Source organism: Candoia aspera, chromosome 2 (assembly GCF_035149785.1).
Source record: "Candoia aspera isolate rCanAsp1 chromosome 2, rCanAsp1.hap2, whole genome shotgun sequence".
NCBI lineage: Eukaryota > Metazoa > Chordata > Lepidosauria > Squamata > Boidae > Candoia > Candoia aspera.
The window spans coordinates 111,981,894-112,008,418 of NC_086154.1; the positions used below are offsets into that span (position 1 = coordinate 111,981,894).

General features: G+C 41.2%; 1 protein-coding gene across 1 annotated transcript in view; it reads left to right on the forward strand.

The window, feature by feature from the left end:
* Positions 1 to 26,525, forward strand: part of CACNA1G (calcium voltage-gated channel subunit alpha1 G) — a 216,038-nt gene that overhangs the window by 20,537 nt on the left and 168,976 nt on the right. Inside the window, exons 4-8 of the mRNA XM_063293237.1 lie at positions 4,564 to 4,723; positions 7,475 to 7,766; positions 8,462 to 8,554; positions 15,279 to 16,077; positions 20,149 to 20,510. Coding sequence (XP_063149307.1) covers positions 4,564 to 4,723; positions 7,475 to 7,766; positions 8,462 to 8,554; positions 15,279 to 16,077; positions 20,149 to 20,510 — 1,706 coding nt within the window. The remainder of the gene's footprint in view (positions 1 to 4,563; positions 4,724 to 7,474; positions 7,767 to 8,461; positions 8,555 to 15,278; positions 16,078 to 20,148; positions 20,511 to 26,525) is intronic.

A 26,525-nucleotide genomic window follows, 5' to 3' on the forward strand; every position in this document is an offset into this window, starting at 1 on the left:
TATCGGGGAAGAAAAGGAGAGACTTGCAAATTGTTGGCCGCCTTCTCCTGGCCTATAGATTAAGTGTTCATCCTACGGCCTCTTACTAGCATTTGTTCTTTTTCCTTAGCGATGGAAGATTTTACTCCCAGTTCTAGATTTGAATGGCTAAACATCACACACACACACACACACACACACACACACACACAGAGGAGTGTTTCAATTAGGAAAAATATTTTTCAAGGGCAGATACCCATTTAATAATAAATAATGATAGTAGAGCCAGCAGTACGGAAACAGGGTAGTCAGATTAGGACTGGGGAGACACAGGTTCTACTGTAGCCTTGGCCACAGGACCTCGCTGGATGACTTTGGGCTGATCATACAGTCTCAGCCCAAGCTATCTCACAAAGTTGCTGTTGTGGGGAAAAATTGCAAGAGCAAGTGCTATGCATGCCTTCCTGAACTGCTGGAGAGAAGGTGGATAATGAAAATAAACAAACCTGAATGTATTGTACCCCTATAATGCCCATGCCTATAAGAGAACTCCACAGGCTTTTGATTTAATATATGCATTATGATGGCTTGTGTTTTGGACTCCTTTGTATCTCCGAAAGTTAAAAGTTGATTATAGCACCTTGGTTGCAAACTACTGGTCAGAAGTTTTAGGAAATTAGTTTCTATTTTCTATTTCAGGGATTCTCCAATTGTGGGTTCTTAACCCCCCACCTCCACCCCTACCCCTGCCCCCCCAGAGGGATCATGAGCAACTTGGCAGGGATCACAGATTTGTGTTTGTTTGTTTTTTGTTTAGCTGATCACAGTGGAAGTGCTGTCAGAACTTGCTCCTCCTTTGACTGGGCAAGCTCGAAGTGAGCTCACCTGGGTAAAGCAGGTAGCAAAGCCTGGAGTGAGTCTTCAGGGATGCCTCACTTGTGGGTCTGTCAGAATCGCTGCCGAGCACAGTATAACTGTGGGTGGCAAATGGCTTCTTGCCAGCCGGTGACTCCCAAAGTGGCATGTAGCAGCACTTCTGTAGTCCTTTGAGTCTCTGCACAAGTGTCTGGTTAGTGAGGTTCACTCATTTGTCATAAATCTCTAGATTTTCAAAATGCACCTGCTGTTTAAAAAAATCAGTTTAAAAAATGGACATCTTTTTTGGGTGGTAAATGGTAAGTTAAATATGACCAATCTGATCAAAGTAATGTTAAATCAAGAAAGTACGATGAATGTTACATATCTTCTACTAAGCTGTATATTATTTCTTACACCACCCTAAACCCAATGAAATCATTCGTTTTGAGAGGTCACAATAATTTATTTATTGTTGTAGTGGAGAACCCCTGCTCTATGTCATATACCTTAGGGTTTTGTTTTGTTTTTTCTTTTTCCTAAACAAAAGCAAGAAGCGGTTGTTTGTGTTAGTTATGTCAGTGCAATCATACTAGCTGAAAAGTCCAAAGCATCTGAAATCTGATGCATCCGATTGAGCAGAGTGCCTAAATAAAATTTAGGCACTCTAAATTTTCATCCTGCCCCTGAATTTAATAGCACATGTAGGTGCAAAGCTCTGTAGCACAGAAGAAGACCCATCTGGTTGAATTAGTCTGTTACCTTGACAACATGAGAAATTCTGACCTGGATCCATCTGTCAGAACCTGGAAGTTCCTGGGCTGTATTTGTTTTTCTAATCTTGTTAAATTAAACTTAATCTACCAGGATGTTCCCTGTTATTGTTGCAGCTTCTTTTATTGTTTTATGACACAAGAACCACAGCTGAATTCCCCCCCTCCACACTATCAAGCAGAATAGATACATGGCTGAATTTATCTGCCTCTGCATAATGGGGGATATAATTTGCTTCATACATTCGCAAATCCTGGGTAATTGATCTTTGATCCCACAGGGCAAAGCTGAGACTGCCCTGAAAACAAAGAAGTAAGGTGAGGAAAAGTCTGAAATGTAGAGACTTAATGCAGGTCATTGAGCGATGTGTGTGAGAGGCTGTTTTGTTACCGGGTGGAGGAAGTAGAAAAAAGAAATGATCTTAAAAAAAGTTGCTGCACATGGAATAGAATCAGGATGGGTTAGGAAATGTTAATGTATTGCGGAAGAAGGAGATAAAGAGGTTGTGTGAGCGCACAGGTGGGGGAGCATGGAACTTTTAAGACTGCTCCTTTGTCAGGACCCCATAATTCTTACTGATTTATGGGCAGTAGGAATACGAAGACTGAGCTTCCCAGCATAAAGATAGGCAGTGAGGTAGAACCTGTTGAAGTTTTGTCTGTAAATGCTCAAGGACCAAGATGTTGACAAGAAGCCAAGCAAGTAGGCAGGCAATGGTGGCTGAGTTAAAAGACTGGACAGAATGCAGAAGGAAAAGCTGGAAGAAAGACCTTATTCACATATACATGTTTGTGTACACAGACAGATACAGTAGTTTCCTTACTAGGGTAAAACAGAATGAAAAAAACATGATGTAATGTACACACACACACACACACACAAATAGAAATATACCTGCACAAACACACATACTTGTGAAGAGCCCAGCCTAATGGCACTGGATCTGCTTTCTATACTTTGGTGCTGGCCTGAAGGTGGCTGAGACTGAGAGTCATGTGCGTAGAGCAATGTTCCATGTCATTTTTATACTGTCTGAAGTATGACTTTTAATGACTGGACAGCCTGTAAAGTCAGCATATAAAAGAAGTCCACCAGGGAGAAGATTGGGCACTATGTCTACAGAAGAATCCATGATGAGCTGAATGCAAAGACCACTGATGCATGGTTTTCCCAAGAAGAAAGCAAATCTGGAGGTTAATTTGGGGATGGAGGCACTTTTCTTAAATGTTTGAAGTGAGGAAGGTGTCTGTTCTGCTTTTGTTTAAGCTATGGAAAGCCCTGGAAACTTAACAGCAGTGCTGATCCCTTTACTAACCACAAAGTGTTCCCAGAATAACTCTATGATGAAATGACACTGTATGGTTTAATGGTAATTCCACAAAGTGCCAATAAAGGGAAGAAGGGGATTCTACAAATTAAAAAAAACTTAGAAGAAGATGCCAAATTAGAATGAAATAAATTGTTGAAAATCTACACACCCATAGTACAAAGCTTCCAAATAATTAGAACAAGGCGTTTGGACATAATCATGGGTACAGCAACTTCTGTAGGCCTCTAACTTACCTTTGAACTGCAAACTCTGGTCTAATGGGAGAGAGGACATAAAATAATATGCTACCATCTTTTAGGAGCAGGGATGATTATGTCATCTGATGAATGTCCAGGATGATCAATGAGCTTTGGTTACAGATGGGTCAGAATGCCATGAATTCTCATTTCGATAGGAACTTGCCAAGTCTGCATCTTCTGAATGAATATATGGACCTGAATGTAATATCTACATTTCTCAGAACTTTGCATTCATATGAAATGCATATATTAAGTGTGCACAAAAATATGTGAAATGGGTTTTTTAAAGTACATGAAAAATCTTTATATTAAGGAAATCTGCTTACTAAAAATACAATATGAGACAATGTTGCATACAAAATGTGTAATTTATAGACAGACCTTCCTAGAAAAGGTAGGATACTGATGGAGAAGGTTGAATTGATTTAAAAGTGGAAAAATTAAAAACTGAAGAAACTGAACTTGATTGATCTATCCTTAAGTGAAAAATGAATGAGAAGTTAACAAAATGTTTGCAATAAGCAAACAAAGTCAAAAACAAATAACATTATAAAACGAAGTCAGGTTCCCTTGCATTACAGCTAGTTAAAGATTTGTGTCAAAGCTCAATAGGTTTACAGGTTGAATTCAGTGGAGTTTTCTGCCAATAAATGCACAGAACTGCAGTCATGCTCCATAAATTTAAGTATGACATTAATTGGTGGTTTGCTTGTTTCAGATATCTTTGTTTTATACTATAGCTATTAATCAAGTGTAAGAAGATTTTTTTTTTTAAGAAACAGCAATAAAGCTTTATTTTAATATATAAAAAAGGATACTTCTATCAGAGTTCATCTATTTTGAGGTGTAACTGGATTTCCTTGAGTCTTTGACTGGGAGGGGGCGGGGGGGCTAGTCATGGTAAGCTCCTGCACTTCAGAACTCTCCACCATGCTGGTTGTACACTTTCCTTTTTAAGAGGTAAGGAAGATGGGTTGTTTTCCTACCTGTTTTAGGGTGATATCTCTCCATATGTGTCCAGTGGCTGATATCAGTTGCTGAGCCCACAGGACCACACCAACTGTGATTCTGTGACTTTTACGATCACCATGCCTGATTAGACTAATGTTGCTTAATTAGAATATGCTGTGGACACACTAGGATGGAGGAAAAACTCCAGAGGGATTTCTTCTGCCTTTCCATCTTGACATCTTCAAGTTATGCAACTCCCAGAACTCCCAGCCTGCTCTGGGAACTGCTGCCCTGACACATCTAGAAGAGCCCAGATTGGAGAAAACTCCTGTGGCATATATGGTTATCAGATCTAATGTCCTTCTCTTAGAACCAGGATGAGCTAACTCAGTGGGACTTCTTACCCTAAAACACAGCTTTTCTTTGCTTCCTTAGGTATGCGCATCCTGGTTACCCTGCTTTTGGACACGCTTCCTATGTTGGGGAATGTCCTCCTTCTCTGCTTCTTTGTCTTCTTCATCTTTGGTATTGTTGGAGTCCAGCTTTGGGCAGGGCTGCTTAGGAACCGCTGCTTTCTACCCGAAAACTTCAGTCTGTAAGTATGAATGAGGTATGCTTGCACAGGTTTTTTGTACATGCTGAGTGGTTTCACTGAATTAAAATACTGGTTCCCGTAAGTATTGCAGTACTCATACATACTGTACGGTATGAGTATATCTGCCAGCTTTTATGACAAAAGTAGAAATTCTCAAGTTGTGTACTAGGAAAGTCATAACAAGCAACATGAACATCTAAAATCCTCAGCAACATCACACTTTTTTCCAGAGTGTGTCCTGTTGCCATGGCTGACAGCTACCCAGTAGCAGTGATGGAAATGTCCTCTTTCAGATATCTCCATCAGCAGTCACAGTACACCAAGGAGGGAGAATCAGTTACTGAATTGCAACTCTCAGCAGCCAAAGCAATGACAGCCATTGTGTCCTATCCTCCCAATGGAATAAGGGGAATTTCCAGCCACTGACTAAGTGGAGGAGGGATAGCTGGAGAGCAGCAGAGGATGAGATTTGGGGCAGGAAAGGACTTGACACAATTCAACCAGAGATAACAGGGGTGGGGTCCAGATCTTATGCAGATTCAGTTCCTCGTCCCTGCTATGGAGTAAGAATAATCCAAGAAAAATAAGAATAAGTAATCATTAATAATGCTGGCACCAAATAATGAAACCCAGCTTTGAAGTAATACAGACCTCTCCCTTGATTTATGATTGCATATATTATGTCATGCCTGCTCAACATAGCTAAAACTGTGTATACAGACAAAATGTTTAATACACATATAGCTATGCATTCAAAATGTATTTGTGTAGTGTTTTTGGAGAACTCAGAGTTTTACTTACATTGGTCCTGATCCAGAAAAATCAATCATGTTTATGTTGCATTGGGGTCAGTGCTACTTATATGTAACTGCTAGTCATGCAGTAGGGTTGTTATGGTTATCATAACTTTCAAGACTGAATGTGGGGGTACCCAATATATAGAATATCTTGTTAATATCTGAACAGTCTAATCAGATTTCAGAATAGAAACGTACATTCGAGGCTTGTGAAGATTCTTCAAGTGCCCCTCTAATTCTTGGGTTATGAACACCGCTTAATCAGAAACTGATAATAAAGTAGTAAAGTTTGTAAGACCTTTCTTCAAATGTTTGGACATTTTCTCCCCTTTAAGTTTGCTTGCTCGGAAGAGATAGTTAAATTTCAATAACGTAAAAATCACTCTAAATAAACTGGCAACAAAGTAAACCAAATTCTGATCAATTCCACACATGCCCAATGCAGTTACTGGTCTGAGTGAAAGATCAGGAGGAGTCTGACAGCACCTTTTCTGACTAACAAATTCTATCAAAAGGCACAAGCTTCTTTGAGCTGCTGCTCAGATGCACAGAGTGGCTTAACCTATGTAGGATTTCACTTGGGATGAAGCAGGCGGAAGGGAGGGGAAGACAGGTTGATTATGCAGATGCAAATTAAGATGAGACAGATTACAAGTAACTAATCAATTAACCATTGTAATGTGTTAAACATCGATCGTGTTTGTTGAGACCTTTTGAGATCGCCTAAAACCTTTCCATGTACTGTATGGGAGTTCAGAAGTCTCTCACTCAATCATGCTGTTAGTCTCATTTTTATAAAATGGTCACTTTGAGGTCTGCAATAGAGTGCCCTGGTTGATATTATCTGATATTACTTTCTCCTTGTTTTGAGTCCTGATGTCCATTAATTTTTTGGACAAAGATCCTCCCATTTGTCCTAACTATCTGTTTGGGGCTATAATAGACTAACGTGGCCCTCCTTGTACATGGTCTGAATGAAGAGTTTAACTGACTGGAGGGTGAGGGGTGGCTAAGCTTCAAAAGGCATTCAAAGCAATTCTTCAGGAATGAACCCGGCTAAGCTTGTCCTATATTTAGCTTTGCAAATTTCTCTATGAGCCTGAGTGCATTAGGAAAGTGGAACATGGCTTTTTTCCCCCTAACTAAAATAACAGTGTGAAAGCATCTTCAAGATGAATTAATTTATTATGGCATTAACTTTGGTGAACCATAGTCCGCTTTATATTGGCCATGTAGCCCATCAGTTTCCATGAAATACGAAGTTGGGGAAGCAGCAGAAATGGGCCCCTGGGCTGCCAAGCAGTTTGAAATTGCAAGTTGTCCACCCCTGACTTCAAGCCAGTTTATTTAAGGGTATGACTGTTTCTACTTTTTCTTTCCTCACTGACGTACTCTAGTAATTATGCAAATAATAAGGTGGGTTGTTTTTAGATTCTGCCTCCCTCTAAAGTGCTGTATGTTTTTCATAATTCACAAAGAAATAACAGCTGCTATATGGAACTGAACCTGTACATTTATCCTATCTAGTGCCATATCCTACCTCAGATGACAACCGGCACAAATTGTTTGTGGTGAAGAGATACCTTGGAGTGGTGTATTATCTGACATCATTTTTGAACTTCTAAACATCAGTAGTTTAGAGAAATTAAAAAAAACTGCACTTCCAGGCAATCAGAGTGCTCCCATCTACAATTAATTTCTCTGACTGCTTGCTTTGAACTCAATTATTCTATTGGCCCCTGTAACATCTCTGAGCCATTAGTTCCTTGTGTGGCTCTGTTGACTCCATGAATGCCATCTTTGCTCTGTTCCGGTTTCATATTGTTGTTTTCTAAGAATAGCACTGCGATTTCCCACTTTCTTTTAGCATTGTGAAAACAACACTCCATCTTTACTTCATCCCTGGCTGGTGTGATTTTGGTTCTGTAAGCAGCCCTGTGTCTCTTTCTTCCAGGCCTTACATGGTGGAACTGGAATCCTATTATCAGACAGAGAATGAAGATGAAAGCCCTTTCATCTGCTCACAGCCCCGAGAAAACGGAATGCGGTATTGCCGCAGTATTCCAACCCGGAGGGAGGAAGGCCTGGAGTGCACCCTGGACTATTATTCCTACAATGACACCACTAACACCTCTTGTGTCAACTGGAACCAATATTACACAAACTGTTCTGCCGGGGAGCACAACCCTTTCAAAGGAGCTATCAATTTTGATAACATTGGATATGCCTGGATTGCAATATTTCAGGTGAATCAAAAGGACTCAAATGGTGGTCTTGTGCAGCTGCAGTAACCAGTAAAATGAAGTTGGTGTTTGTTTTTGTTCATAAATAACTTAATTCTTAAATCTGAACCGAATAATAATTGAGTAGTTGAGAATCTGTGATTCTTGTTTTTCCTATAGTAAATATAGGCTCTGTGGGCACCAAATGTGCATGTGGTTTTCTGTTCTTCTCCACTGAATTATGTCAATTTATTGTCATTGTGTGTGTGTGTTTTTTTTAATGCAAAGGTGGGCAACTGGGAGCCATAGATTAGTCAGTGCATCCCTTGGTCTTGTTTAATGTGGCCCTTTGCAAGTTATCCGTTTAGACCTTGGGTAAGAAGTTTAGACCCTTCCCCATGGCTGCTACTTTGGAGAAGAAGGAAAAGAAGCAAGGAAGGAAAAGGGGAAAGAATAAGAAAGAAAGGGATGGTACTTATAGGCATTCCATCTTCCTTTGGCCCTGGCCCATTCTACTACTTGATTCAGCCTTGCCTGCCAAGTAGTACTGAACAGATTATATCTGAGGGAGTGTGACCCTCAATAGACAAAATATCTTGTGGGTGACCTAGAAGTTTCATAGATATCTTCTTAGATGTCTACAGTTCCTTGTCCTTCACAGCCCTACATCCATCCAGATGAGCTAACCAATGGCTTCCTTTTCTTTTGCCTTATCACAGGTCATCACCCTGGAGGGCTGGGTAGATATCATGTACTTCGTCATGGATGCTCATTCCTTCTACAACTTCATATATTTCATTCTCCTGATCATTGTGAGTTCTGTCTCCAGTTGTGTCACTCAGAGGCATTAAACTCAGATTTCCACTGAGGAAGAGCCATGTTGGTGTGCATGGAAGGACTGATAAGACAGGATATATTATTAGAACCTGCAAAACACAGTAGCCAGACAGAAAAGGAAACCATATTCCATGTGCTTCTTGTATTTATAAGATGGCAGTGAAATCAGTTAGAGGAAGACCTTGTCAGTGATACTGACTTCCTCACTATTTACTACTCATGCTCTCTGTTCTACATTTTTCTTTTAATAAGCAAATGCTGAAAAAAAGAACCAACTTTAAAAGTTAACATATAACTGGCATTAGATGATGCTTGAATTTTATCTACCACGACAAAGACAAATGCAAATAATTTGATCTTATATTGGCTCTTATGTTAAAGAAACCTGCTGACCATGATATTGTTCTTGTTCTTGTTTTGTTCTTGTTCTTGTTTCTACTCTTTCCTTGTAATATACATAACAGACTTAATAACAGCTGCTTATATTTTGTCTCTTTCTGCCTTGCCCCAGTATATGTCAAGATTATACGAAACTTGTACGTATGTCAGGGGGAAAGGTGGGGAACAGAGTTATGGCAACTAACATTCAGGTAGGCTAGGAGAAAGTTTTTTTTAAACAAAAAACTCCCAGATACACTCACATTAAGCTACATGGGTAGTGACTATTTAGGATCTGTTTAGAATTGTAGTTTTTTAATCACTCCAACAATAGTAAATTGTTAAGATCATCTGTGGTTCTCTAAGTAGACATGGATTAGAATATATAGTTGAAGCTGTGGGGCCCCATGTGATCTCTTTCGGCATCTGGAAACCACCAAAAGTTGTTACCAAGGGGAACATTATTAAATGCATGACTTTACATATAAATCAAATGAAATCACATTTAATGTTTGTTGTATCCCACCAATTAACATTTTGGAGTATGGCCCCAGCAAAGATGCAGATATAAATGATGGTGGGTATGATGGTGGGTAAAAATACAAACTGTAAATAAAACAACAGAAAAATTAATAATTTTTAAAATACTGGCTTGAGGACTTTGAGATAATTATTTACAGAGCATTAGAGAACATTGCAATAATTTGTACTCTGTAATGAGGAAGAGTAAATGTGAAACAGGTGTCAAGAATGTAGATGCTTTGCTTTGTTTCAAGCCATGATTAAGGCCACTGAAAGTCTGCTTTCAGAAAGCAGAGTTTAGGTAAATGCTGCCAGGGAGGGAAAGCCAGTGTCCAGGACTAGAGGTAATACTAGATTAAATCTGGGGACCTTGGATTCAACTCTTTCGTAGCTATGTTGAGCTATGTCAAATTCAGAGAGTGTGTGATGAGCCACAGGAGTAAGGCAGAAACTGTAATGTTTAAGCAAACTGAAATCCTAAAGCCAATCTTTTTTCAGGGTCTGGATCATATTTATTTAATATTTATAAGAAGTATACTTTCCAGTAACCTTCAATGGTATTCTACAAAAAAGCCATTTAGACATAAGCAAACAAACTCAGTCCCCCCAAATCAGAAGCAAATAGGATTAAAACTGTGTTTCAGAAAGCTCGGCGAAATAAAGAAGATTCTGGTCAGAGACCGAAAGACCACAACATTGGTGCCAGGTGAAGCATGATGTAGAGAGTGTTCCATAGCTCCACCACTGAGACAGGGTTGTATTGTTTTGTTTTGGTAGCCATCTGCTGGTTCTTAGCTGGCAAAGGCTCCATCAGAGGCCCTCAGCTGAAGATCTTAAGGTATAAGCAGTTACATATGAAGATAAAGGTTCCTTCATACCTCTGGGTCCTAAACCATGAATGCTATAAGGCCGAAAGTAGTACTTGGAACCTGAGCAAAGAAATGGAGTGAAGGCCAGGAGCAGTTGGTCCAACACAGACATAATATCGTCATGTCCAGGCTGAATTAAAAATGCAGAACTTACACTCTGCACTAACTGTAGTTTCAGTAGTCTTCAATATGCTTCAAAGGGTTAGTGCATTATAGTAGTCTTACCTAGGGTTTACCAGAGTACGAATAAGTGAAGCTGGTCTTATATACGTCAGAGTAGCCAACTGAACTTTAACAGCCTTGAAGCTGGTGGATCTTTGGTAGCTGATTGAATTGAAGGTTATTTTTTTCCAAGCACAAATCTTCCAAAGTCCTCTTTAGCAAGTTTATTAAGATGAAAGCAGGAACATTCCGACCATTTCAGCAACTGAGCTCTTTTGAATTAGGAATTAATGTACGGTGCTTATGTCTACATTAGGTGGGGATATTTTGAATCTTTTTCTCACCGCCTCATAATATACTAGAGAAGAGGTGGCTCTTTTCTCTGATAAAAGGGAAGTCTGCAGTTGTGAATGAGGTACACAATGGTTGCTTGAATCCTTATCAGTCCAAGAACCCATTTTTACACCAATACTGCCTGGCCATGCAGTCCTAAGGAAAAGTAACCTAGGCTCTTGTTCCTTTTTTTGCCACCAAAAGGTTTTTGTCTGCCAATGAGTTTTGCACACCAATCGATTATGTCCACTTACTTTGTCTCAGTTACCTCTGCTAATGTGTGTCCCCATGCTATAATCACAACAAGAATATTGCACCAATTGATTACGTCTGCAGTGGGCAAAATCTTTTCAGACATGAGATTTTGACACAAGTAGCAGGCACAAAAGGAACAAGAGCTGCAACTTCCATGAATGGGCAACCCCCTGGCATCCTCTGAGTTAAGCAGAACAGGGCATCCCTGCGGGGGCAAGACAAGGCAAACAATGAAATGAGCATGATGATATAAGCTCTGTCCCTTTTCTATACATGCTTTGTGACATTTGTTTTGTCATTCTGACAAAACTGGTGGATTCTGCAGATGCTTCTGAAAAGCCTCAGAAAGGAGGAGAAAGATGCCTTCCCCCTCTCCAACCCCAGTGGAACATCTCTGAGGTCATCCAGAAAGAAGGCCATATAATGGTAGATGAATCAGCAACTTCTGCCTTCTGAGATGGCTTGAGCAAACCCTCAGTTTGCAGAGTTAAGGTAGCCAAGAGAAAAGAATCAGGTATTGGCTGCTTTTTGAGAACTTCAGACTGAACAGCCGTCATGATCTACATAAAATGCAGCCTAATGAAGAGCCCATTTCAGGGTAAAATTCTGTATCTTCAACTGCAGGCAGCTGCTGCGTGCTGAGTGCCAGCTAACCAAGGAAAAGATTTCTTCTGAAAGCAGCCAGTGACTCCATAAGGGAAATATCTGCCTTGAAAACACTTCAAGTGAATATATTTAGGGGAGAAAAAAACCCTGCTTAATTGTGATCATTACAAGCACAGACTACCAGGAAACCTTTTAAAGTTAAAATGATATTTTTTTGAGCTGCAGGGTCATTGGTGGAGCTGAGGAAGGGGGGTCCCTGAGGTGAGGAAGCGTGAATGTCATGATGTGGAAGGAAGGAACGAAGGGAGGGAGGGAGGGAGGGAATGTCCCCGGGTGCCTCATGTAGACAGTGATGGCTGTCATCTTGCAGTGAGTTTGCAGCTTGTTTTAAACTGCACAAAGTTGGTCTTTGTTGAGAGCCATTTCTGTATTATAATTTTTAGGCGTAGATGTGCTCCCCACATGACTCCTGAGCTTGAGAAGTTCATGACAAACTCAGAATGTGTAAAGCATAAATTATTGAGGAATCACTGCAACACTTACTAAGATCCAGGGGGAAGATTGCTAATCACTGAGTCCTCTAGGCTTGCTGTGTCTCCTTCTTGTCACTGCCAGTTCATCTGTAAATTCCACATTGGAGGTCATTAGGAAAGAAATTGAAGCTGACATTAATCCCTGTATTGTCATTGCACAGCCACAGTTGGACCGCTGTGCCTGGTTCTATTCCCAGTGGCTCAGAAAGAAGCATGAAGAGCTAGAAAAGGTGCAGATAAGGGCAACCAAAATTGTCTTGGGGCTGGAGTTAATTCTTTTATGTGAAAGGGTTACAACAAATGGGGGACAGGATTAGTATATTAAAAAGGCAAATCCATGGAGACATGTACAAAGTTATGGAGGGTATGAGATTAGTGGCCAAGTAATTTTTCTCACCCTCTCAAAATATAAGAACCAATGGTCATTCAGTGAAATTAAAAGATCATAGATTTAGGAGGACATCTTCAGCCACCACATGGTTAAACTATGTCCTGGGTGGGGTGGCACTGTCCCAGACAGACCCCATATGCGATCTGGAGGTCCTCTTCAACTCATGGCTCCTGCTGGAAGAGCAAGTAGCAGCCATGGCTAAGAGGGTCTTTGCACACCTTGGGTTGTGTGCCAGTTGTGCCCACTCCTGGACTGGGAGGCTCTGCTCACTGTTACTCATGCCCTCGTGACCTCCCACTTGGACTACTACAACACAACTGGTTGTGTGCCAGTTGTGTTTCCGGGTGCAATTCAAGGTGCTGCTTGTCACCTTTAAAGCCCTTCATGGCTTGGGACCGGGTTACCCGAGGGACCATCTTCTCTCAGTTGTTTCTAGCTGTCCAATCTGGTCCAGCAGGATGGGCATGCTCCGGGTCCCATCAGCCAAGGAATGTCAGCTGGCGGGGACCAGGAGACGAGCCTTTTCTGCCATAGTGCCTACCCCCTGGAACATCCTCCCTCCTGAGATTAGGACAGCCCCAACCCTGCTGGCCTTTCAGAAGGCCTTGAAGACCTGGCTATGTGCCCAGGCCCGGGGCCCCGAGTGTATGAAGGGCCCCATTTCCTGGTTGTGCTGACACCGACGGATAATAATATCTCTTGGCTGCTATTTGTATTTAATTTCTTTTGTACTGTGTTTAACTGTTTTAATTTTTTTTTTTGATTGCTCACTGCCCAGAGTCACTGGTTTGAGATGGGTGGCTATACAAATTGAATGAATGAATGAATGAATGAATGAATGAATGAATGAATAAATGTAAAAAAAAAATTTAAATGCTATCTTAGGAAGGAATGTAGTGGCAGTATGTCTCTCAATACTAGCTGTTGGAAACGCCTGAGAAAGTATTGCTACAGGCTCGGGGATAGGCAATCTGATGTCGTTCAGAACATCTGGATTTCAGGTTTGTTTGCCAGTAGTAAAAGTCTGTAGGAACGATAGCCTCAAACATCTTCTTTATTTTTTATTTTTTTATTTATTCAATTTCTATAGCCGCCCATCTCAACCAGTGACTCTGGGCGGCTCAGAGTCTTGAAACCACCAAATCGCCTACCAATGAAATAGTCCTTTGGCCTGATCCAGCAGGACTCTTAACTTCATTCTTGCAATCTAGGAGAAAATCTGCCTGGATTGATGTGGCAGAATGAGGGAATGACACCCAGAGCCATAGAACTATAGAAATATAGGCCAGTATAACTATTTCTGATTAGAGGCTTCTCTGCTGTGACAAGAGCAAGATGTCTATAATATGATATATTTAAGGAACAAAGCATCTTTGCCATATGCCTTTTACTGCTTCTTGCCTTCTCCCACATTGCCCAAGCCTTTAAAATGGCACAAAAACCCAAGGAACTTTTTCATGTCCAGCACATTTATCCTTCTCTTGCTATAACCATCTCCTTCATGCGGTATTTTATTCTTTTTACATCTCCTTAAATTGTAAAGGCAATTTGTCATGTGGCTCAGAGGAACTGCTGTTTAAGAAATATGAGCCAAAACAATGTTTGCTTGGAGGCATGCAGAACTAGTTATTCAGTTCTTTGGATTCCAGCCAATTTTTGAAAATATAATTTAGAGGATGTGTTTAGATTTCAAAACTGGCATTTGTTTAATATAGGTTGGGGTTTCTGGAAGCAGGGTATGCATAATCTGCTCTTTATCCTTAGAGGAGTCTATGGGAGCTTTTTTCAAGCCTAACTGTGGCATAGGGTTGGAGGGGGTGATTCAAAGGCTCAGTTACTCCTTCAAGCACTGCAGACCTTCCCAATTCCCCTCTTCCAATGTGTAAAGTTGTGTGAAAATATTGGTCAGGTATATCCATGCGCTTCTGAAAATCTTGCCAAGAAAACTACAGGGACTAGTCCAGGCAGTTGCCAGGAGTCAAGACTGACTTGAAGGCACCCAAATAAATGAATAAATAAATGGAATATGAAAACATGTATAAATATCGATATTTAGCATCATGTATCATTCGAATGAGTGTGCAACACACACATGCCCTGCTACCAAATTTCCCCAGGGGAAATGCAGCAGCCAGGATGGAAAAGGCTGCCTATTCTTTTCTTTTTTTTAAAGGATTTACTTATCTATTTCCATTCCATAAGTTGAAATTAGAGTCGATTGAACTCAGTAGGACAACCTGGCCATGTTGCAAACCTGCATTCATTTACTTGGAAGCTAGCCCTACTGAATTCAAGATCTCCCAAATAAATGTGTAGAATTGCACCATTATTTGGGAGTTTCTCCACACTTTTATCCCAAAAGAGTGATCTCAGGTGGTCTTCCATCCAGCTCCTGACCATATCCAGGCCAGCTTAGTAGCTTCAATGTTTGTTGCATGATAGGCCTTCAGACCTTTGTCCCTGGGATGAAATGTCAAGGTGTTTGGTGCCAGATTCTTTTCCCCCCTTGTGCCATAAAATAATATGACATTGGTTTGGGGTCTACATTTGTTTTGAAAATAAAATGTTTTTTTTTCCATCTCTACATATTTTCTGTCAGATAGGGTTCTCTGTGTTAATAGGGCTAATCACACACCTACTTCCCTTTTAGGTGGGCTCTTTCTTCATGATAAATCTCTGCCTTGTGGTCATAGCAACCCAGTTCTCAGAGACCAAGCAGCGAGAGAGCCAGCTAATGAAGGAGCAGCGAATCCGCTACCTCTCCAATGCAAGTACGTTGGCCAGCTTTTCGGAGCCAGGAAGCTGTTATGATGAACTTCTCAAATATCTCGTCTATGTCCTTCGTAAGGCCAGCAAGCAAGTGATGGAAGCCTGTCAGACCACAGGGGTAAAGATGGGCTTTCTCGCCAGCCCAGGCAGTAAGAACAGTGCAGAGAGACAACCGTGCAAACATCGTCCACGGAAAAGGTCGTCAGTGCATCACCTCATTCACCACCACCACCACCACCACCACCACTATCACCTGGGCAATGGAAGCCTACGGGCACCACGAGCCAGTCCTGAAATCAGTGATGTTGAAACCAGCTCCCTTCACAATGGTGCCAACCGACTGATGCTTCCTTCAGTAGTCAATCCTTCTCACGTGGCGTCTGGCAACACGGAATCTGTTCACAGTATCTACCATGCAGATTGTCATTTTGAGCCAATTCATTGCCAGTCATCTCTCTCTCAGCCTGGTCTCAGTCTGCCAGGACCCGAGGTGCTTCCCAGGACTGTTGTTGGCAGCAAGGTTTACCCAACTGTACACCCAAGTAGCTCCCACGAGCTCCTCAAAGATAAGGGTTTAGCGGAGTCCACATTGAACCCTGGGGTTAGCACACTGATGAACCTTAACATCCCTCCAGGGCCTTATAGTCCAATGCAGAAGCTACTGGAAACACAGAGCACTGGTAAGTATTAAGTCTGGATGTTGGCATTCAGTCAAGCTTGGGTGGGAGGCAGAGGGGTCATCCTTGTGTCTCCTTTTTCTCTATCTTGTCCTTAGCAATTCCACTGAGCTATATGTCAGTGACAACAGATGTGATTTGCTTGTGGAATCCCAGGGTTAAGAGTTGTAAGAATTCCTGCCTGAAACTTTGGAAAGCCATTGTCAATCAGTGTTGACAGCATGGAATCTGATGGACAGACATTTTGAAACAAGGGTCTAATGTAGTGACTGAGCTCACACCTCACATTACACCATGGTTTTTCACTTAGGTTTGTTGGAGCCACTCTGGCTGGGATATTTGAAACCAGTGAGAAATTAACATAAAAAGCATTAAAGGCATATACTTTTGGCCTGCCCAGATCTGGAAGATCAAGTGTTGCTTTCAAATGTTGTCTATCAAGTGGGCAAGTCTACAGGCTTCCTGTTTCCACCTTCTTTCCTATTTGTATCCATATCCCTTCGAAACAATTGAAAGGCGTGCCAGTAGTTGACCCTTTTGGGAGGCCATGGGCTTCTTCCTGTGCAGGTTGACTTGGGATCACCCTGATCCAGTCCTGTTGACTATCAGGGGCAATTCTGAGTAAACATGCACAGGACCAGCCTGCATCTTCTGTAAGCTGTAAGAGGCTCCCATCTGGAAATGGGGAGTTTCAGTCGTCATCTGAACTCCTGCAAATACTTATCTATTCAGAAGCGTGAACGTTCCCCTGTAACAACACTGTTACTGTAACCTAAGGGTGGCCTCTAGAGAGTCCACATTTCACTTTCCGAGATTGCTTGGTGTGCTTGCAGTGCTTTTTGAAATGCTCTCGGCATGAGAAACTTTCTGGGAATCATGCAGGGCCAGCTTGCCAAAACCTTACGGTTTGTGTCCAAGAGAAGGTCAGGCTAGGTGATCCAAGGTTCCCTGCTGGCTTTAGAATGAGATAGGAGCTCTGGCCAGATTTGGAATGAGTTCTGAGGACAGACTCCTCACCTCACCATAGCCAACTTCACTGGAGACCCTTCTTGTTGTATTGGAAAGCCCATCTGTCAGCTGGGATCAGTTATCGCAAGAAATCATTTCAGGATGGTGAGTTGGAAGGGAAGCTGTTAGCGCTGAAGTGTCAGCAAGCAGCAAGAGCACTTCGGCTGTGGCGCTGTCTCTAATTACAACTCCTAATATTACGTGTGCCAGAGAGTTGATTGCTTTCTCTTTCACCTTAATGGCCAAAGGGGTAATGAAGCAGCTGCAAATGCTGGCCAGTGGGCAGCGCTCACTGGTGAGTTCTAGGTGTGCATGTGTGTGTGCGCGTGTGTGTCTGGCTCAACCTCAGATTTATACATCCGTAGAGTTTTCAACAAATCAAGGTAGGGAACTTAGCAACGATCAAGTACTTTCTTCCCTGAAAAAAGTTGCTGCTGACATGAAGTGAAAAAACAAAACCTGAGGCTATTTGAGCAACCGCGAGAAGAATTGTTCTTTTCTTTTGCATGGGATTAAAGGGATGGAGCTAAATAGTACTGATGGTGATTTCCCTGAATAAATATTTGGGGTGTCCCCCTTCCCCACCCCAGCTTGTTCTGTCAAAGGTCATCTTCAATTGGTATGGCACAAGGCACAACATTGTGTTGTTTTGAAAGTCTTTTATATTGTCTGACAAGGGATGTTAATTCTGATCTTGCTCAATGGAAAACTCCTTGTGTAGTTATATAGCACTGACGCTTCTGCTTGAATGAAAGGTGGTGTAAATTAAGCTGTGCAGCCTTTTAGGCTTTAATATTTTGTGGGGACATTGCAACTCACATGCCAATCCTCTAACAGATGCAAATGTTTCCCAAGGAGTGGTTTGAATGACGTCACTGAAAACCTAACTGTATTTTGTAATATTTACAGTCACTTACAAATGTATACTTTGATCATAGATGGAGATTTACAGTTTACACTGTTTTGGCAGCTTTTCCCATTGGTTTCTAGGCGTGCTCTTGAAAGTTTCCAAGAATTCCTATGCAGGTTTGCATTTTCCCAGGTAGAATTCAGGGGTGTCTGCAGAGGTATGGCCAGAACAGTCAAGATGACAGCCACAATGGTGCAATCAAAGCTCTGCCTGTTTTTTATGTGTGCCACACCATTGTGGCTGCCATCTTGACTGTTTTTGACACACCCTGCAGATACCCCTGGCACAATAGATAAGGAAGAGAGAAGGGCTCCTAAATCATGCCTTGCCTATCCGAGTCAAGAATCTCCTTGACCCATATTACTTGGAGAGGAAGCAGAGAAGAACCCCATTCAGACATTTGTTTAACAACAGATTGATCAGTCCAGATCAGTACAATAAATTTGACCAACCTTAATTGGTTAACTCTTTACTTGGTAAAATCAGAGACCTCAAATTTCAAAATAAAACCTCATTTTCTGAAGGACTTGTGCCCTTCAATTCTCCTCTCATTAGATTGGACGGACCTTAGATTAGTTCTCCTCTCATTAGATTGGACGGGAATGGTGCCGCAGAACAAAAAACATGTTAATATTTTAAAAATGGTCCACTTTTATCTATCTAATCATGATTCTAGCTCTATTTTGCCTAGCCTTGAGAAAGGTTTTGAGTCAGGTTCAGGAGATATTTCTTTCTGTCTTTATTATGCATTCATTACATTTATGTACTCCAAAACAGCCTCTCTGCTCCATTCTCAGTACAGACCTTAAAAGCATAAAATATTAGAACGTAGTTATTGCATGGTATTCATAAATTTTTGATCCTGCATTTTCACTGCTAAAACTGTTCCAAAGTGTGAAAAACTTTTAGAATAGCAATAAAAACTTTAAAAATGGAAAGCAACTAGAGAATGAAAGCAAAGTAAAATCCACAGTGGCAGAAAGCTCTAAAAGGTAGGATCACAGCTTTCAAAAACTGAAGGACTGAATATTAGGGAGGATATTAACAGTCTTCACATGGTTCCGAAAAGAACACAGTGGAGACAGCCGATGCTTTCTGGAATTCCAGAGTTCAGATTATGGGCTGGCAAAATTGTTGCAGCCACTATCGTGCTTGATAACACCACCACCACCACCACTGTGCTGCTGCTGTTACTGCAGCAAGAAAAGGGGGTTGAGCTGCAAGCAAGCTATAGGCCATCCACCCTGCACTCTGTGTCACCAGTATTAGGGTTCAAATGTAGCGCTTGCCAAAGTTAAATATCCTTGTACAAAGTATGGATGAGTACATCTATCTGACTGGATCTCAGTCAGTTTCTGATACTGAAAATCTTTCATTCATTTTTTCCCGTTTCAGTATCTTTGCCCTTGATTTCAAAAGTGTCTGTGAAGATTCAGAAATGTTTTCAAGCATACGTCTACTACATGCATTTTTGTACTAATTGTTAGATTGATATCCTGGCCTTTCTCTCAAGATGGCATACATAGCACACAAACACACACACACACACACACACACACCTATTTTTCCCCAGAACAACAATCCTGTGGAGGAGATTGTGCTTAGAAAGAATAACCGGCCCACAGCTGCCCAGTCAGCTCCCATGGTTTGTAGTTGGGTTTCTAAGGCCCAGGTCTAACATTTTAATCACCATATCACACTGGATCTTGCATATGGCTCCATTCTTTTCCTATGCTCTCTTTTTTCTTTGCACTGTTTTGTTCTCAAAAGTATTGCACATAATCTGAAGAAGAGTAAATACTGATGGCAAATTACATTTCAGTTTGTGTGGAGTAGCCTTCCCTAACCTGATGGTCTTTGGAGGTGTTAGGTCAGTGTTTCACAACCTCAGCAACTTTAAGATGTGGGGACTACAACTCCCATGCTGGCTGGGGAATTCTGGGGGTTGGAGTTCCCACACCTTCTGCTGAGAGAGAAACCCTATGTTAGACTTCAGCTACCATAAGCTGTCATAAAAGTGTGAACCAAAGTAATATTTCCCCATTCTCAAAGAAAAGCCACATCTGGGTCTTGTCAATATCACATTGTTTATCTGCTCCAAAATGGGAACTCCAAGATGCTGATCAACTAAGATTGAATATTTGTCCTCATTTTAGGTCCCTGTCAAAGTTCCTGCAAGATTTCCAACAAGGGGGGGAAACCTGATAATATTTGCAACCCAGAAAGTTGTCCCTATTGCACAAAAACTTTGGCTAACCATCTAGAGCAGAAGGATCACGAAGCAGGAGACTCGGACAGTGATGGAGTGTATGAATTCACCCAGGACGCTCACTACGGTGACCAGAGAGACCCTCAGTGCTGGAAAGCTCAGGGAAGAAACACAGTAAAACTTCTAGCCTTCTGGAAGGTGGTTTGTGAGACGTTTCGGAAGATTGTGGATAGCAAATACTTTGGCCGCGGGATCATGATCGCTATCTTGATCAATACCCTCAGCATGGGGATTGAATATCACGAGCAGGTAAGCGGAACCTTATCTCTATTTTAGTCCTTTCGGCTCAATTTTCCCTACGGCCAAATGGCCCAGCAGCTGGCCTTGTTAGCTCCATCTTGCTTCTGCTCTTAGCCCCTTGAAGATTCATTTGGCATTGATTAATGTTGACCCCTCGCTTTGTGCCTTGCTCTGCTTAGCTAGGTTGATCCTGCTTGTCATTAGATGAAACTGCAATGCATTTCAAGGGCAGCAACGGTGGCAGGTCTTCAGGAAACACTTCTCAGTGTGCCGGCTAATGTGGAGAGCCGCACCCGAGTATGGAGCTCGTTTGTTGGTTTGAAACCGAGTAAAGTACAGAAGCTTGGAACTTTAAAGTTAAGGAGGGGGTTAACTTGGAGGTTGGCAGGGCTGGCCCTACCATTGGTCATGTGGTGGCAACCATCTCAGGCAGCAGAAACTCTGGGGCGGCAACCCAGTGGAACAGGGAGCTACCCAGCCCCCTAAATTAGCCTGCTTCTCTCAGCTGCAGTAGATGTTTTTTTTTTTTAATAGCTGCTCTATAAATGGGTATTTATGTTAAATCATTTGATATTTCTTTTTGTGATAGCTACTTTATAAATAAAATACCATGAAATAGGCAAACTATAGGCAAACTGTATCATGAAATAAGTACTGTACCAGCATGCTTTTTACAAAACCAAATGCCATCTTTTTCTTGCAGTTGGGATGATGTTATCCTTTATGTAGACATGCTGGTTGCTCAGATCAGCCCTGTTAAGGAGGGAGGGTCTGTGTTTAGGAGTATGTTTTAAAAAGAGTTAACGGGATTAAAAGAGCATCAGAACAGTTCCCAGTGTTTAGTTGACCTTGGCAGATTTCTTAGATCTGGCTAGGATTTGAATGGGAGGCCACCAGAAAATCCCAGGACTGTAATCTAGATTGGAAAATTGAAAGAAGATCCTGGAATAAGGCTCTAGCAAGCTAGTTCTGTACTGAGATAAGATAGATGAGGTGAGATGAGATGAGATGAGGTGAGGTGAGATGAGCAACATAGATATATCTGAAAGTCAAGTGCAACTCAAGAGAGACTAACAGGATTGGAACCAAAAAACACCCGCACCCTGCTTGCACTGAATTGCCAAGTGATCCATGGTCAGCATATATGATTGCAGATTTGAGGCTTGGCATAATGTTTCAACTGTCAGAGTCCTGTGTTATTTCAGCTTCTGATGATGAATCAATAATTTTGCTTCCAGTTCAATCAAGTCTGACCTTCTCTTCCCTTTCGTTCCTACCTTTCTTCCTCGACTGTCAAATTTATTTTGACTCCAATTTCCTGTTTAGAACCTGACAATAATTACATTTAATTGTAGAGAGGCTGATGCAAAGTTTAAATGCATGTTTCTATTGGTCCCAGTATAGAAAATAAATAGAGGTCCATAAGATGGCTAGAGGTATCACCAAAATGGTAATCTTTTCCTAAAGAACTCATGTGAGTATATATCCTACCTGCTCAAACAAGTCAGGTACGTGTTAGAAAGAGGTTTTACCTGTAGAGTTGGTTAAAGATCATCAAGTCAATCAGAGTGGACATCTGGCCTCACACCACGATATGTGCTGGAGTCCTCGTTGACATGCCTGGGAGCATCTCCTGATCTCGGGCTGACAACTACTGTACCCCATTCACTGTTCACAGGAACAGCTTGAGAAAGCCACAGATCCCCACAGTTTTGCGAGGGAAGAACCTAAGGCATTTCAGACTTTAGTTAACAGCAAGCAAGCAATATTACACTCAATACTGAGGTGCAGACAATCCTGGCTGCTGAAGAAATAAGCCTGGTTAGGTTAGGTATTGGTTGCAAACACGGGCATTTACCCTTAGATTGTATGGCATATGTTTAAACTAACTTTGATGTAACCTAAGCAAGTAAGAGAGTCAGTCTGATGTAGTGGTTAAAGCACCAGGCTAGAAACCAGGAGACTCTGAGTTCTAGTCCTGCTTGAGACACAAAGCCAGCTGGGTGACCTTTGGCCAGTTGCTCTCTCTCAGACCTAGGAAGCAGGCAAGGGCAAACAACTTCTGAAATCTTGCCAAGAAAACTGCAGGGACTTGCCCAGGCAGTCGCCGGGAGTCAACACCAACTCAAAGGCTCCCCCCTCCAAAGCAAATAAGCATGGACGAAGCAGCCCAAAGGGGCAAAATGTATGGTGTCTGTAAATGGGTGTAATTCAACCCTGCCTTTGTGTGTGTGTTTGTGGGTGTGTTTTGAACAATTTTCTTGGGCCATTGGAATCTGATTGGAAGACTGGTATGGAGGTGGGCCCAACTCTTTCAGGGTTAATCACTTTTCCATTCAAAATCTCTCCCCTAGAACTTGTATGCAAGGATGTATGTATCTATCTTTTCTTCTGTGGGGAGTAGAAGAGCAGTTTGGGGAGGGGGACAACAATGGAGATTAAATAGGAAAAAGGCTGGTTGTGAAAAGGTTGTGTGCTTTGCCACATGCTCTTCATAGCCAGTCCTCCACCCAAATTCACATTTTCCTGATACGGTATTCTCCCCATTAAAATACACACACACTCACCCACTCCTGCATGTAATTACATAGCTTGCTCCCATATTGCTATGCTTTGTTACTACAGACAACACTTCATAGACTGTTGGAGCTTCTGCCTTTTAAATCACTTCCTTGCTCTATAATTTCCAGAGAATTTTCCAGCTGTAAATCTCTGGGCATCTCACTGGGAACAAGAGACACTGAAAATGTTGAGACTACTTTGCATTGAACATACAGTATATAGCTAGCTAACAGATGTGTTGGATGATGGCACCCAGCACAAAGTGGAGCAGTTTAGGAAAGGCTGATGTATGGGACCAAGCTACCTTGAAAGCCTCACTGTTGCTGCTTTTCTACCTTGGCTTTGTTTCTTTTTGCTGTTGAGTACGCTTCCTTTTCTTTTTGTATTCAGCCCTTAGCAGCACAGTAGCAGCTGCAAACTCAATTTGGCAGCTGTTAATGCAGGTTACAGTGTCATCCCAGTGTATTAATATATCAGTGGCTATACATTATGAGATCAAGGCTCGTTTGTATGCTCAGTGTGTCCCTTCAAGCCTGTGTGCTTCTGAAAACTACATGCAATGGGACTGACCAGCTTTTGTTTTTTGTTATGACCTTAAAACAGAGTGACACTGTTCAACTCATCCGGGTTGGATCTATGGCATGTTGTTTGACCTCCATATGTTCCTCTTACTCAAAATATGTCTCCAGAGCCAAAAGAAGGATGAATTGGGTGCTTTTGAAATTCACTGTCCTTCTAAGAGAGACACTAAGCAGATCATTTCTCTGGAACCTGGGGGAAAATGAGGAAACTTTAAGTAAAGTTCACTTTTGACATTTTTGACCATTTGAAGTCCAGGTGGCAATGTCATTCCTGTATACAGTATGCTAGATTTGGGGAGACATGCTGGCATGTTCCAAAGTGAGGCAGCAGTCTCTATAGATGTATTTGCCTCAGGGTCCCACTGAGGTTCCACTGAGATAGGTTGGAAGCATCCTGAAGGACTAATTTGCCTTCTGGTCAATGAATGTTTGGAGCTGAGCTGTGCCCACTGTGGCACCATTTTGTGAATAAGTAAGTTTTCATAGCATCATTTTATCAGTATGTTCACAACATACTCTTAGGATCCCCCCAAGTGTTGCGTATGTTCTAAGTGGTGGAACTTTTAGTACTTCTGTCCTTAGGAATGTAGGCAAAAGAGGATCACATGGCCAGCACAAAGGTCTTGAAAGATTTCATATCTGGAATTATGCAAGAAGGCGATGTTAACTGAGGACTGTATGGGTGCTATCTTTCTTTTAAAAAAATAATCAGTCTAGAGAATGCATGTCCCAGTTCTTTTCCGGACTCTCAGAATGAATAGTGATTGAATCCTGCTTTTATTAATTCATGTAACAAAGGGGCAGTAAAGCATAAGGAAATGTTTTCTGGTAAACTCCTGGAGCTTACAATATGTTGTCTCCTAATCTGAGTGTTAGGGTATTCGAGCTAAGAATTGTTGGTTCTGGCTTTTTTGCTGAGATTATCTGTTGTGAATGTGACCTTCCCACCTACCCACCTTACCACAGTGTAAGAAGAAACAAATCAACTTAACTAACTGTATCTTCAGTGACAGAATACTTTAAAAGCAATAAACTCAAAAAGATGTTATTAACTGTTGTATTAGTGAATCTTGCCTCTTTAATGCGTGTTTACAGACTTAGCATTTCCAAACAGACTGAAACTTGGTTTTCAGCTACACTAAGCTAAAGAATTCACTGTTGGAAATTTTAACAGTATCCCACAACATTTATAAAATCAAACAGTAGAAAGGAAACCAAACAGGACAGCTTACAAAAAAATAAAGGAAGGATACATTTTTCAACTGTGTCATTTGGAATTTCTCTCATCTTTCTCTATGATTACTGGAGTGGTTAATGGGATTTACATCATAAGGCCAGGAGATTTCTCACCACCAGCAACTCATGTGCATTGTGGAATAAAAGCAGGACTTCTAAGCTGTGGGATGAGGATTGATGGGTTGAATGAGGTGCTCATTCTTGATATGGCATGGATGGAAATATAGATGGTCACCATGAATAATACTTATAAACCCCTTTTCCTATGTGGTTCATTTCTTCATGGATTTATGAAGTCCAGTTCTGATTCTGAATTAATCTTTTAAATACGTTTAATTCATAGGAAAATTTTTCATTTTAGAAGATATTTTATTTTCAGAGCTATATTTCCAGTTGTATTATTTGCTCAAACAATATGTTTTAAATGTGTTTTCAAGTATATCTGAAGATGAAAACATCTTCAGAAAGCATCAGAATATTCAGGAACTTTTAAAAACTAGTAGATAGTTGGATTTTGATCTGCCAGATAACCAGATCAGCACTAGATAAGGAATTCAGATGGTTGTTCCTGTAGACTTCATTTCTCAAACCTGTTTTCTTTTTATCAACCAGTCACCTTAGCATGAAGTTATTTTTTTTAAAAATGTGAAATTATTACTATAAGTTCTAGGATTTTATTAGGGAACAGGCAGGGATGCATAAAAGCTCTAAAACTACATCCAGAGTGATCGTAAATAATATATGAATGCCAATATAAGGCGAGTGAGGTAGTCCAGGACATGCTGTAGGAAATACTCCAAGTCAAGGGAAGCCTAGTGATTTTTGCACCTCAGACCGAAAGTAGTCCTGGCAATAAAAATAGAACAATAAATTGAATACCTGACAGTTTCCTGGCATTTCATAGTACCCCAAATCATCTTGAGATATCTCTAGCATTCTGGCTAATGGCTGGTTTAACCCTGATACTAATCTTTATACCCTGAACATCTTGATATACTTTTCCAACTTTCATTCCTGAGAACAAAAAGGAGAATGTTGTACATTTTTAGGAGATTCATTACATCCTCATGACAACCAACCATTAAATACTTTGCCCATTATTTCTGAATATGTGTCACTAATGAGTCATTCTCACGAACATCCTTGTTATAAAAAAATAAAATAAGGAAATCTCAGCATATTCGTTTTTTAGGAAGATCAGCTATTCTTTCAAAAGAAGAAGCTGTCATAATTATTTAAGGCATCATATGAGCTGCCTTAGCCTGCCTTCCATAATAACGAGCAATTGGAATTTTTGTTATTAATAGAACTCAGTGGCCTATTCTCCCCATCATTTCAGATGTGGTGCCTTTTTTAAAAAATGAGGAGCTAACTTGCTGAGAAATTTCAAGAAACCTGTTAGCAGAAGAGATATAAATATACTTGGTTTTCAGCCATATTGAACCATCATGCCCAAGCCTACCTTGTGAAGAGTAAAGCTGTTCTCCCTTTCACACATCACCTTGTAAAGAGAATCAGTCTCAGTGCTATCCCAGCGCTAACATTTTAGCCTACAAAATGTTCAGCTGCCCTGCTTCCCTCGGGGGCAAAGGATTTTGGCCTCACCAATTATTTTGAGTAGAGGGCCTCCTAGCATGCTGAAAAT